The sequence below is a fragment of the Melospiza georgiana genome, chromosome 4 (assembly GCF_028018845.1).
Source record: "Melospiza georgiana isolate bMelGeo1 chromosome 4, bMelGeo1.pri, whole genome shotgun sequence".
NCBI lineage: Eukaryota > Metazoa > Chordata > Aves > Passeriformes > Passerellidae > Melospiza > Melospiza georgiana.
Genome location: NC_080433.1, coordinates 46,463,090 through 46,477,511, shown reverse-complemented (window position 1 = coordinate 46,477,511; position 14,422 = coordinate 46,463,090). Strand labels below are relative to the sequence as shown.

At 38.0% G+C, this 14,422-nt stretch overlaps 1 protein-coding gene across 1 annotated transcript in view; it reads left to right on the top strand.

The window, feature by feature from the left end:
- The window catches only part of MYRFL (myelin regulatory factor like), a 39,362-nt gene that overhangs the window by 16,117 nt on the left and 8,823 nt on the right, over window positions 1-14,422 (top strand). The window contains exons 7-19 of the mRNA XM_058022790.1: window positions 325-520; window positions 984-1,060; window positions 1,563-1,673; window positions 2,244-2,334; window positions 5,140-5,340; window positions 6,322-6,430; window positions 6,895-7,004; window positions 10,402-10,565; window positions 11,169-11,232; window positions 11,934-12,019; window positions 12,816-12,887; window positions 13,010-13,056; window positions 13,174-13,338. Of these exons, the coding sequence (XP_057878773.1) occupies window positions 325-520; window positions 984-1,060; window positions 1,563-1,673; window positions 2,244-2,334; window positions 5,140-5,340; window positions 6,322-6,430; window positions 6,895-7,004; window positions 10,402-10,565; window positions 11,169-11,232; window positions 11,934-12,019; window positions 12,816-12,887; window positions 13,010-13,056; window positions 13,174-13,338 (1,493 nt within the window). The remainder of the gene's footprint in view (window positions 1-324; window positions 521-983; window positions 1,061-1,562; window positions 1,674-2,243; window positions 2,335-5,139; window positions 5,341-6,321; window positions 6,431-6,894; window positions 7,005-10,401; window positions 10,566-11,168; window positions 11,233-11,933; window positions 12,020-12,815; window positions 12,888-13,009; window positions 13,057-13,173; window positions 13,339-14,422) is intronic.

The window sequence follows — 14,422 nt, the reverse complement described above, 5'->3', positions numbered from 1 at the left end:
TTTGTAGCACTGTTGTAATGAATGATTGAATACACTAAAGGTTGGTTTGTGCTCTTAGGTGCACAGAGTTCCTTTATATCAGGTTTGTAATTGAGGATTATGCAAGCCTCTCAACCTCTAGTTTCCAAACATTTGGATTTCAGACTAGAATTAGGAGACATTTCATACCTTTGACAGTCTAAGAAGAAAATACTGTAGAACTGGTGATTGTAACATTGTATTTTTAGTCCAGGTTTGTCACTAAAAATCAGATGGAAAGGAGCTGAAGATATCACTTAAGTATGTCAGTACTTAAAGTTGCCATTTTTCTCCTTGTTTTTGTAGACCTGCTGTAGGATATCACATTGTCACAGATAAAGGATTTAATTTTTCAACAACAGATGATGCCTTTGTGTGCCAAAAGAAAAATCATTTCCAAATCACAGTTCATATTAGAATCACTGGACATCCAAAATATGTCAAAACTCAGCAGGGGAGGAAACCAATAGAAAAGTATTACTTGAAAGCTTATGGAATTAAGGCAAGTGTGTTTTCTCTTTGAGATTATTACTTTTAATTATCCATGTAATGAGGTAAATAATTGAAGTGAACTCTTTTCTTGGTAATTTTTTGACCAAGAACATCTAACAACTTTATGTAGGTTCTATTCTCACATAGAATATCTGCACTTATGCTTGAGCATGGAATGAGCTAATAACAGTCTGGATTCAGAAAGCATTTTTTCTTTTGTAAATTAATGCACTTTCCTTTCATTTTTTTTTTCTCTTTCAAATTACATCTGCAGAAAGACTTGGGCCTTCAGATTAGATGTCAATTATCAATTGATCAGCAGTCAGTTCCTCTATTGATTTCTATGTCATTCCATTAGAAATGAATGCATTTTCACTGTTTTAGGCACAATATGCCTATTAATGTCTATTTCAATTTTCATGTGTTGAAAAATTTTATATTCTTGTCATTTTTGAAAATTGTTTGTTTTATAGGTGGAAGCTCCAAATGAAACAATTGCTATTGAACAGTCTCAATCAGATCGAAGCAAAAAAACTTTTCCTCCTGTAAAGTAAGATTTTTGAGAAAATTATTCCATTTTCTTTCAATGTGTATGATTGGTTTGAAATATGAAGTAGTTGTTTCTTCAAATCTTACAGTAGCTCTAAGCCAGTTTTCTGATTTTTATTCAGATTTCATTGTGGTTGCACACATAAAATCACAGTAGTAATATATACCTGGTCACAATTCGGTAAGAGAAATTTTCAATAGCTTTACAGGTGTGTTAAGTATGGCTATCCAAAATATTTATAGTCATCTAGAAACACTCTTTTACGCTGCTTAGAGCTGTATGACAGATGTGTTTTCAGTCTTTAAAAAAGTGGCAGAATGTTCCTGCCCTATATGAGCATGAGATACATTTACAGTGCTTTTTAAGGGGGAGTGCCTCTCAGAAACACTCACGCAGCATCTCTCTGCCATTCTTGAGCTATTAACTCTCTGGCAGAATCAATGTTTGTTCTTCTGATCTCCAAATATTAACTTCCCTGATCTTGTTTTCTTTTCTGTTTTAGAGTTGATCTGCCAGGGGACCAGATAACTAAAGTAACACTGGGACGGCTGCATTTCAGTGAAACAACAGCAAATAATATGAGAAAAAAGGGGAAACCTAATCCTGATCAGAGGTATTGCTATAGCTAGCTGTGTGTTAGAAGTAGAAAAGAGAAGGTCTGCTTTAGAAAGCAGCCAATGTTTGTGAAAAATCTCTGCTATCAGATCTGTGGTTTTTTTTCCAATTCTGTAATACTTTTGTAACACTTGGTATGTTCTTAAAAGCCTCTTTCTCTGCAGTCACAGAATGATATGCGAATAAAATACCCCTAATTTTATCCTCGTGGTTAGAGATAGTTTCAGGAAATCATAGCTAGAATAATGGCTGACAAAATCAGGAAGCAAAAAATTCCAAATAATGACCATTTTCTTCTGGGGCAGGAAAGGCTTTCATCTTTGAAGCTTAATTACCTTAATTTGTTAATTTAAATTATTGCATTCTTTGCTAATTTGTAGTGATTGTGGGGTTTGTAAGAACATATTTCTTAAAAGTGAAGGAAATACTTATTATTTTATATTTTAAGAACACATTTAAAAAACATTGTCTTTTTTCTGTATCAATAATAACAGCTGTATTTAAAACATTTTTTCTGTGAGAAAGAATTACTTCAATTATTGTCTTGATTAAATCAATTTTAAATTAGATACTTCATGCTGGTGGTTGGACTGTATGCTGTATCTCAGGACCAGTTCTACTTACTATCTGCAAATGTCTCTGAAAAGATCATTGTGAGGGTAGGTATAAATTTGTATTGCTTTCATGCAAAAGTATTTACTGTTTTGATATTCACAGGAGATTGAGGGGTCATGATACTTGGGGATAAAAGTTATCACTGAGTAAAAAAGATTGAGGAAAAAATCTACAGTTGCATATTGTATGAGTATGTTATCTTTTAATTATCAGGAATTAAACATGTTATATGTAGTGCTATAGAAGGATTTTAAAATAAAGCTTGTTATGAATTCCAATACAAAATATCTTGATTTTTCCAGTTTTTTTTTTATTTGCAGTGAAACAATTTACTTCACTTCCCAGGAATTTTGTAAAAGCTTTCATTAGCTAGAGTCTTCAGTTTCCAAGGAGGATGAGAAGGAAAAAGAAATGAAGGAAAGAAGGTCAAGCAGCTCTAAGAAGTTTAAGACCCATAGCTTCAATTTTCCAGTGTGTTTCCACAGTGTCCCACCTCTCAATTTGATGGTAGTAATATAGGATTCAAATTAGCAAAAAAGGAAGAATAATCTCTTTTCCTCTTAACTGTTATTTTTTACTTGCCTGGTACACAGAAATTTTTTCTTTTAGTGCTCAGCTTTAGCCTACAGTTAGACTCAGAAAAGAGAAAAACCCCAGATCTGTAGTGTAACAAGAGCTATGGAGAATTGGAGTTAGGAGAGAAAACACAGACTCCCAAAATGAGTGGGATTGCAAGGTGACTGCCAAGAGAAGGTGGGGGCTGCTGAAAGTTTTCAGTCCTGGCTGCTTTTTCTTGTCATCAGTAGGTGGTGGCTAATGTTTGAACTGGGCATAGTCTGGAGTTATAGTTATTTCTAGAGTGAGTATTAAGTTTACAACTTAGAAAGATGGGAAATATGTAAGGTGCCATGTGGTGGGGCTGCAAAAGATGGAGAGGGCCTCTGGAAGATTGCAGTCCACTGAACTTTTTCATGTGGGTCTGTTTAAGAGCTGCTTCTTGTTTGCATGGACTCTTTCTAGCCCTTGGCTTATGGAGAGGAGCAGGCTTAGCATTTTGGCTTGGAGTCAAGCAAAGCTCTGGTGTATTAAGTGGAGCTGGGAAGATGCTTCTAAAGAAATTTGAGGGCTATCAAGAGCTCGTGGTCCTGGCATTGTTTTGTGCAGGCCTTGCTTGCATCCTTTTTGGCAGCCCATCATCTGCCTAGGCTTACGACTATGGTCTGGTTTAGCATTTGTGTTTGGGGAGAGCAAAAGGGCAAATTTCCAGCATGTGGGGTGTTGCTCAGGGGTTTCCAAAGGAAGATGGGGGCTTTCAGATGGTTTCAGTCCTGGCGCCTTCATCTGAGCATCCTCTTGTGCCATAAACCCTCTTTCTGTAGTTATAGCGAGGTTTTGGGGGAGTTATGGCCTGGAGCTCCTTTCTGGGTGGAGCTGTGAAGAGACCTTGAAAACAATGTGTGGAGTTCAGCAGTTTTCTGCATGGCTGAGAAGTTTTATCATCCTGGCTGCTGCTGTGGTGTTTTTGCTTCAGCTGGATGCTGAAGCAGGTGTTTGCATCATTCCTGCATATATAGTTATTTTCCTTTATTTGTCCATTAATTTCCACAATCCTGTTTTCATCTGATTTTCTTTTTCTGGATCTGACAGTGTTACAGATATCACATCATTAATAATTTGGGAACGCTGTTGAATTCTCATAATGGTCTCATTCTTGTTACTTTACAAGATATATATTTTTATGTAAGATTTAGAAATTTACATTTTCCCACAATATTTAATATTAGATTATTTTGAAATTTCAATGAAGAGGGCTCCTTCAATGCATGTGAGACATGTTTTGAACAGGAATTCATGGAATGAAATTTTTCAAACCTGGCCACTATTTCAAACAGAGAAAAAAGAAGGCAGTAAGTCAGAAAGATCAAGAGGGACAGGTCTGAAGTGATGAAAATATCAACAGCAAAGATAGAAGGGAAAAAAAGAAATTTTCTAGCTGTCTAACAGGGCTTCAGTGGCAGGATAGAGCAAATCAGCCACTGGCTACCTTAAAGTGGCAAAGCCATGCAAGTGCACTGTGAGGAAAAGCAGCTCATCTTCTGGCCCTTTATACACTCCAGCACAACACAGCTACCAGCTGAGTGGTGCTTGTCAGGCTTATCAGATCATGCTCTAATTGTGACAAACAGTGGTGAGTACACAGTGCCAGGCCTTGTAGCTGGCAAAGCCTTGTGAAAGCCTGGCTTCTTTTTATCATGATTGTTGGCCTGAATTCAAATTAAAAAAAAAAAAAAAAAACAACAAAAAAACAACCCAGAACAACAAACAACCCAAAATGAACTATTGGAATAAAATGCCTTTTCTTGTTATACTCATTCTATTGTTTTATTGGTGTTCTTTAAAAGTTTCCTTGACATGAAATTTTCAATATGCTATGAAATTTTCAATAATTTAAAGCATTACAGAGGATTTTATGAATCATATGTGTTTAATCTCTGCCTCGCTTTCTCTTTTCTGATTTCCAGTCTCAGCTAAAATTTAGAGGTAGATAAAGAATGGTTATGTGGTACAATGTTAAAATTAAAATTTGGAAAGCTTTGGACATTGCCAATTTAGCTTAAGGTGCTAATAAAGTAGAATTCAAGGGAAAAAAGCACGAAGCTGCGGCAGTGTGAGCAGAAACCCTTAGAAATAACTCCACTCTTTTTTTTTTTCTGTTAGTGTGTTAAAAACTTCTTGAATACAATTTCAATTTTTAAGATCTGACTTTTCATTTTCCCCGTATTTCTAATAGAATAAACACCAGTGCGTCTATGCTATGCTGTATCTTTAATTAAAACATTTCCTTGCAGGCATCCAACCCGGGGCAGTTTGAGCACGACAGCGATGTGCAGTGGCAGCGAGGAGCCGCTCCAGAGACCATCGCGTATCACGGCCGTGTTGGGATTAACACAGACGCGCCGGACGAGGCGCTGGTGGTCTGCGGGAACGCCAAAGTGATGGGCAGAGTCATGCACCCCTCTGACAGCCGAGCCAAGCAGAACATCCGCGAGGTGAGGCAGGGCAGCCTTTAGGGCACCTCTGTGCGCTCTGCAGCGCTGGGGATGGATCCCTGTTCCCACACGCCGAGCTGTCGGGATCTCTCGCTGGTCAGAGTGACCCCAAGAAAAGTTGGAAAGTCTCTTTTCCCAGCCCAGGGCTTGAAAAAGAGTCAGGGCTCTTCATTTCTTGGCCTCAAGGTTGTTTATTGTATCTTATCTATAAAATTCTTTCTCCTGTCCTGCCAAGGTCCACTCAGCACAACAGTCAGAGGCATTCTGCCTGCCCCTGGGGCGGTGTTATCTTTTTATACTAAATACTATGTATACAATGTTTACAATTACTTTCCAATACTATCACCTATATTAGACAGTGAGCTTCTACTCTAAACCAATCTAAAAATGCCAACATCACAGCAGAAGATGGAGGCCAAGAAGAAGGAGAAAGGCTGGACACACCCAGATCCCTCCATCTTGCCCCCTGAACTTCCATTCTAGAAAACCCCAAAATCTACTTTTTCACCTTATGATAAATTCACTATCATTCTACTTAATTTTTCGTGGCTTGCAGATCTTCATCTAAGGCTGGTAACTTGCTCCACGGGTCATAATCAAAAGCACAGGCATTTTGGGCTGACAGGAGTCTTGGCTGCTCAGGACAGCCAGAAGGATGTCCTGGGTCCTGGCAGAGCAGCTCTTGTATCCTGGCTGTGCTGAAATGCTGACCTAAAGAGGGCAGATGTGCCCTTGTGCTCTGAGAACCATCACCTACAGACTTTGGAGAAGGCTCTCTGTGGAAGCTGGGAGTTGTCAAACAGAGGGGTAACTGGCAGTACAAATGCAAATAGCACTCTGGTAGAGGGGAATGGGAAGATTGTCTGTATTTTTCTGTGTGATGATTGACCAAATGACTGTGTCAGGCCAGTTGCTCTCTGTGGTGTCCTAGATGCCATGCTTAATGTTTCAACACGCAAATCTTGGTATTTTTCCAACTAGGTCGACACAAATGAGCAGTTGAAAAGAATAACACAAATGAGGCTGGTGGAATATGACTACAAGCCTGAATTTGCATCTGTTATGGGAATAAAAGATACCCATGAAACAGGTATAAAATCAGCTCTCTTCCCATTTTTCATTAACACCTACTGATATTTATTGGGCCATAGTGTCTTTTAATATCCTGCTATTTCATCCTCATTTTTTAGTTTACTGCAATTTCACACAGTTGTGGATCTCTTGTGGCATAAAAATGCCAAAATTAGGTATTGCTTGTAATTTTATAATGTCTGTTTCAATTCTTAAAGATGGGAAGTTTATTTTCCAGAAGTTTAATGAGAACCAAGTATATGCTTACAAACTTTTGTTCTTTTTGCAGAAAGATGAGAATTTTAAAGGCTCCTGGGGTTTTTTTGTGGAATGGAGAAAAAAAACAGAAACCCTGGATTTTCTTACCACAGTGAAATTCTAGATAGTTTTTTTTTTTTTTTTTGCTTTGCCCGTAGTTTTTAGAATGGTCAGCAGGTATGGCAGTGTGTTTCCTGACATTAGTTTTTCTGACCTCCTGAACAGGAATAATAGCCCAGGAAGTGAAGAGGCTTTTACCTGAAGCTGTTAGAGAAGTTGGAGATGTTGCTTGTAATGATGGAGAAAAAATAGAAAACTTCCTCATGGTTGACAAGGTATGGTCTTGAGGGAGAAAGTGGGGATATGTATTTAGACTATTCTTTCCTGTGGGGAGCTGTGAACACATGCTATGCCCCATAAAAAGCTGTAGCCCCCCACATGTGTTACAGAAATGGTGTTCAGTGAATCACTGAAAAAAACTGAACCACCAGCTGTTAGTAAAGGGCTGAATCTTTTAATAACAAGAAGTATCTATATTAAAAACTGATTAAAATACTATATACACATACAGTTAAAAAGTAAAAGCCCTAACTTTTCTGAATAGAAGTGGATAGTGATTTCATAGCATTGGTTCAACAAGTGGTGCTCCAAAACATTATTTTGTGCTTAAGTGTTTCAGTTAATTAAGTGTTCCACAAGTGAATGAGCAATGATGGCATTCAATTTGTTAAATAAAAACTTCCTGACTCTAATCCTGGTATAACCTCCACATACCAAATCCAAGTGCTAGCTATGTGGGTGGGTGTTTTTTTTTTGGCAATCTGAAATGTTTTTTATAGGTTCAAAATCATATGCTATGAAATGGCACACAAAATAGTTACCGTGCTCATAGGCTGGAAACACTGCTGAGGTATTGTTGTCCTGTGCTCTCTTCTCCTCCTTTTCCTGTGGAAATACAACTGCAAGGGACTGTCAGTCACAGAGTCCAGTCACACAAGGCTGCAGACAGCACTTGTCTGAAGGCAGCCCCTCTGCTGAGTGCTGGTTCATGCCAAAGACCATTTCCCAGCTTTTTCCCACTTGCAGCTGATGGTGAGAAGAGAGAGGTTTTAGATAAAGGTGACCTTGTCTTGTCTGGATGATACCATGAACACAATCCTGCATTCATTGTCATAATGCATTCTTTCATTTTTCTATAGAAAACACAGGTTTACACCACCAAACTGGAGAAAATATCTACAAAAATATTGCATGTCACTTGTGATCTTTTGATAGGCTATAAATAATTTAAATTAAATCTTCTAGGTTGTATTCCATATAAAAGAAGTATGAACTAGATACCTTGAATAAAGCTGTGGAAAGAGCACTTCTGGCAATACTGTGGAAAAAGCGACTTTTAGAAAATTTGCTCTATTTGGTCAGGTTTCCAGCCTGTAGTTGATTTCTATGCTAGTAGAAAAGCAGTTATGGTAGGTGACTCCAAGTTAATTTTGCCCTTTAGGCCTTCCAATTATATGGTATGACACCTGTAGCATCATTTGCATTTTTGAATGCCTCCAAAATTTCTTTGGGGTAGCCTGGTTTTTCACCTGGCAGAAGTTTAGGTTGGAGAATTGAGCTTTTGATTCATATCTCTTCCTTACTGGAATATCACACAAAACACCAACTTGAGAGGTGCCTTCACAGCACTGCCATTTGGGCCCATCATGTTCCCTTTCTTCTCTGTACCTTGGGTCTCTGGAGGGTGCTTGCCAGTGCTTCCAGGGATGTGATCTACAAATGGAGAATGCCTGCTTTCTATTCATGCCTGTAGAATGTGATTCTGCTGTGTATGTGACCTAAGCAGGAGTGGATTGTTACAGCAATGGCTTACTTGTTACTTACATTTTCTTGACTACCTGTCTAGATCTGGGCCTGAGATTACTGAGGCACTTTGGTGTTTTAATATGGTCAGGTGAATCTGTGCTTTCTCCTTTTGCTCCTAACAGTTGTGGCAGAGCCTATGAAGGTCAATTCCATGACCTTTGGGGTGACAGGATCAGGAGAGATCTGTGTCTAACAGTTTAAGATGTATATTGAATGCAGGGATTTGTAACATTTCTTGTTCAAGTGGAACATCTGATTTAAATTTCTGGAGCTCCCAGCTCCAGAATAGCTCAGCAGCTTGAAAAGTAAATGGACAGTGCTTCATTTTCTTTTTTTTTTTTTTTCAGTTTGGCAGGTGATGAGACCTTGAACTTTGTTATCTCATATTCCAAGTTTATATCAGATAAGTAGGGTGTTGGCTGGTGTTGTCTCTTTGTCAGGTTGGAGCTGTTGATCTCTGTAAAACTAACTGATTACATTACATTTGAACCAGGATCTGCTGCTTTCTAGAGAAATGTCTCAACTATATGCAATTTGTTTTTTTGAGACAGAACCTTTTCTTCTCAGTCACACTGTGTTCAGTACTTTGTCACTAGAGGGGCAGTAAAACTCTGATCAGGTTTTTTCCTTCAAATAGTGTTCCTTCATTTTGTGAGAAGAGCAATTTTCTCAGCTAGTTGAAGCAATTCATGCTTGATTTGAAGACAATGGAAAGGGCAGCTGCTGTGTATCATTGATACAAGTGTCCATATAAGTGATTTCACAGTTCTAGGTACAAGAGATTATTTTGAAGTCACTTTTTATTTAGATGGGCTCTTGTGGCAATAGGAAGTTTTTGACTTGCCACTGATAGTGTGCTCTGATTCTGATTTCCTGAAATGCTGTCTGGGTTTTGCGGGATGCAGTCACCTTTAAAAGAAAGGTGTGCATGGCTTTTACAATGCAAAAGGCAAAACTGCTTTTATCTTACTTCTGCATAACTTGACTAGACTGGAACACAGCAACATTAACTGCAGAAATAGCTTCATCCAATGGCACCAGTCTGGTTGGACTTTAGAATGAGAAAGCCATTCTTTCACACACAGCAAACAAAGTACTTTTCTACTATTCTCCTGCAGTGGATCAGTGGAACCATTTTTGACTCAGAAATGGATAAAATGCTATCTGGATGATTATACTGAGGGCATTTCCAGCAGCAGATTGATACCTAGATGATAAGAAGGGGTAGGAGAATAAGAAGCTTTTCCTGGGTAAAATATCCAGAACGAGTAAATGGAGGGTGTCTAAACTGTTTTAATTGCAGAGATGATCATGGTATTAGAACCTACAAGATTCCTGTAAGAGACTGGAGAGGCTGAAGGGGAGAGCAAAATTTTACACAATCACAGCTTGACATCTGGTTTGGTTTTTAATCTGTGTCACTTATCTCTGTGTGATTAATATTATGTGTAAAACATGGATAGAAACTCTGATTTGTCTGAGCCTACCTAATGCCTGTAGGAAGATGGTTGGATGTACATTTTACTAAGGGATTCTAAAATCTATGTTCAGCTAAAGCACTGACAATCAAGTAGTAGATGTCTGTTGGAACACACTGTTAAGGTTCCAACATGGTATGAAGGTAAAAATACAGTTTAAATTCTTGGTACAAAAAGCCCTTTAGCTTCAAATTTTTCTGCAAGTCCTCATTTTCAATTTACTGCAAATTAAATGTCTAGCAAAAGGGTTTTCTGGTCATACATGCATCCCATCTACAGTGAGATAACTTGTGTTTATATAGGTGAATTCTGCACTAATTTCTGCTTGTTACACCTGATTGAGGAATATACTATGTATCTACTAATTTTGTCATTGTTTCCTTCTCAGGATCAGATCTTTATGGAGAATGTCGGTGCTGTAAAGCAGCTTTGTAAACTAACAAACAATCTTGAAGTCAGAATAGAAGAATTGGAACAGTGGAATAGGAAACTGGCCAGGCAGAAACGGATCAACAGTTTAAAGTCAACAGTCAGTGAAGAGAGCAAAGTCAGGTACCTCTGCCTGGGATGTTCTCTAATCGTTGTCACACAAGTTGTTAAAGTGATCTCTAAAGTGATAGAAGTGAAAACCAATTTTGTTTGACAGTAGGGTTCAGCTATTTTCCAGTATTTAAGTCATGCAAAAGACCACAAATGTCTCAAATTGTTTTTAGTCACTGATGTAATTAATCTTTGAAATGGCTGTTAAATTGCAGTAATTTTTGTAATAGCTTCTGTTGCATAAAGTAAAGGGTAGATTATGTCCAGTTACAGCTCTGGGACTTAGAAAATTGCTTCTAAAGCAAATCTGCAGAGCTTCTTCTGCAAGAAAGGATCTTCACTGATGCTTCAGTGGAAGTGATGAGTTTTTCCTGTTTCTAAGCAATTTCCCCAAGTTTTCTTTCTTCCCAAATCAAATGTAGCATTTAAGAGCATTCACCTGAATGAGTTAACTGGAACCTTTATCCTTGAAAATGAATCTGCTGACACTTCTGCCTTTCCCTTTATAAATGTTAAAATTGCAAAAGCAAGTGACATTAACACGTTAAAAATGTCTTTTCTTCATTAATTACTTGCTGAAGCATTTGAATGTTAAAGAGATCTTGTCTCTTATAGCAGGTATAGTCGAGCTAATAGTCTCTTGCCATCAGTAAAATCAGTCCCACTAAAATCCAGGAAGGTGAGTGAAATGAAATCCTTGTCTGAGTCATTCACTGTGATTTGCTTTCACTTTCTCTTGCCTGTATTGTGGTATGGGAAGTGGATACCCCTTTTCAAAGGGATCATATGAGTAAAGAAATACATATATTGACCTTTTTCAAGACAGACATCCTGGGGTGCCAAGCCCTGTCCTTTAATATGAACCAATGCTCATTTGACTGCTTATCTTTTGCCAGTGCTAAAGAGCAAGGTCAAATGTGCTTTATAACATAATGACAGTCAAATGCTCCATCACCCAAGATTATCATACTTGTTTGGAAAGTGCCTTTCTTCTGTATTTGTACCAGTCCTGCTTTAACGTGGTCTGAGCACATACTGAAAGCTGCTGAGCTTTTAGTTCTGGACACTTACTGAGTTCTTTATTTGATTTTTAAATATTTCAAAAGTATGAAAAATGGCAGGAAGAAAGGACAAGGAACTGTTATTTTTAGCTATCTTTTCTTCCTCTATGTTTGTGCCCCCAAACTATCAACAATCCACAGTGACTAACAGTCTTAGCAACCTTTTAATTTTCTCTCTGTAGATATTGACCCCTATAAAAGGGTGATCATGAAAGAAACAAGGATGATGTAAAGTCAACCCAGTGTACTATTTCTTAATCTACAAGTAGTTGCTTAGATATGTGCCACTTGAATTAACCAAACTCTTTTTTTACCATAGGTTTGTTTATCAAAGACCAAAGAATCTTGCTCCGTGAAGATTTTCCGGGTGACTATAATAGCTTTGATTGCTATTATGGCACTATGGTAAAAATTAATTAGCAACAATTTTACTTGTTTCTCCTTTCCCCTTTCTACCTATCTGAAAGAATATAGCACTTTTTCATCTTCTTTTCCCTTCCTACTTGAAGAACACAATGTATTAAAATTAACAATTAATACCCTTGGTAGTATTGTAAAGTTGAAACCATTGTATAAAAGTAAGGTACTCATGGGATGGACACACAACTGATCTCTCTCCATGTCACAATATATGGTGACATGCACAATGCACCTTGAGTCTACCTCAGTGGCTTGTACTACAGGTGCTAAACTGGACTCTGCATGTTTTATCCAATCATTCTGTGCCTAAGTACAATTTCTGATGTACAGAGTGATTCTGTTGTGTGAAATGAAGTTGAAACTGTTCCCACTGTGGTGGGCAGTTATGTGACTGGAAGTTCAACTTGTGACATTGGACTTGTGGAAAGGAAAGTATGCTCTGGACTCCTGAGATTGCCATTTTCTGTCTCCAGTCCAAAAACTTGTGGCTTACAATCAATCTCTTTGCGACCTGAGTACTTTGAACTGGTGGTGTGATTCTATTTAGGTTGGAAAGTGGCTGTATTTTGTGTTGAATACAAGTATAATGAACACAATACTGTATACAAGTATCTGATCTAAACCCCATTAAATTCAGCTGAAATTTTTCCCTCTGAAGGGAAAGTGATCAGATAGTTAATACTTGCATGACTGCATTTCCCCACTATGCTGTCAAGGTGTTATTCCTATTGTGTTGCATAAAAGATGAATGTAAATCTAGAGAACAATTCTCTTTCTACAGTGCTTTGACAATATGGAGCCTATATTTACTTAGCGTTCATGACAGACGTTTTGAAAAACATCCAGTTTACAGGCAAGTAGTTAAATTACCATTAGTGAATTCAAATTAGTAGAATCAGTAATAGACTGTGGATCAATTTGTTTTGGTCCTCAGCTCTAATGTCCATTTCTTAATGAATTGTTTTTCTTCCTCAGCAGCACCTCAAGTCCTGTTCCAGTCTCTCCCTCTACTACCACAGCAGGTACTGTCTCTCTGCTGGTCTGCATACACATAAGTGGCTATTATAAAATGCCAGTATGCAGCCCTTGTGGGAATTATATTTTGGGGTTTTTTTTGTTTTTGTTTGCTTTTTTTTTAGCATTACAGAGTGAGAGCACAGCTTCTCAGACCACACAGCCCATCAGCAGGATCCCTGAAGTCAATTTCTGTGGCATTTTACCTTGTGACAAGGTCTATTGTTGTCCAATTCACCAACCAAAAGTCAAATCTCTAAGCTATGAAAAGAATAATGCAAAGGAAAAACGTAAGTTGAAAGTATAATTCTATATAATTTGAGCAGAGACTGTATGGAAAGTGTGGGAAAAGGGGCAAGAATCTTTAAAGGTAGTTAGCTTTCTACAAAAGAGCTTATTCCAGAGGATTTAAAAAATCTTGATATAACTAATCATCACTGCAGTCAATATGTTTTTGAAAAATCCAGTCTGGTTACCCTTAAGAATTCAGGGCCCTAAGGTGTCTTGTCTGCTGTCACTGTTTTTCCTGGCCATTCTTGGTAAATGATTTGATGTGAACTGGAAAATCACTAATCCATTTAATTGACCTTTGGCTACGGGTGGATGTGAGTTGATTAGGGGTAGTAGAGAATTGACTGACAGATGCAAAAACCCCCAAGAAATGGAATTGTGTCACAATGTGGTGCTACTACATCTTTTCCATGGGCAGAGACAGAATGCCAACTTCCTGGAAACATAAAACTTACAGTTAAAACTCTGATTATTAAGACAGGAATTTTGAACAGTAGTATTTGAAGGCAGAGCTCTATAAAATAAAATACTTTTACTGGAATTAATTATTTTACTGATACTGTCTGCCAGGTGTTATATGCATAGTGTCTGAGAAGATGCATTGTTTACAACTTTTACAATATTTATAAGAAAGGGTTAATGCATAAAGGTATTAATAACTTGTGGGAATCTATATTCCTCTCTCCCAGTCCTTAACACATCCAGTGTCTGGAAGCAAGTGTTAATGTTACTAAACCAGCTTTCACACTCTTCCTATCTTGGCCTTGGGAGCAATTCTTGCACAGTTGACAAAGTGAAGTGAAACTGGGGCTGGATGCAGTTCAGCCTCTGAAGTACAAATGTCTGTCAGGGCAGGCTTTACCAATTGCTGTGACGCTGTGAGCATGAACTGTTTCAGTGGGTCTCACCCACTGGCCATTCTGTACTCTGCAGACAAGCTGTATTGAGTGGTCCTTGTGATTCTTGTGGTCAGTGCTGCAGTAAGCCCTGTGGCAGATAAAACCCAGCACAGCTTTCAAGAGGTCATACCTGAGTGATTTGTATTGCTCTGAAGCCTGAAAGAGTATTGATTAATTAAGAAGA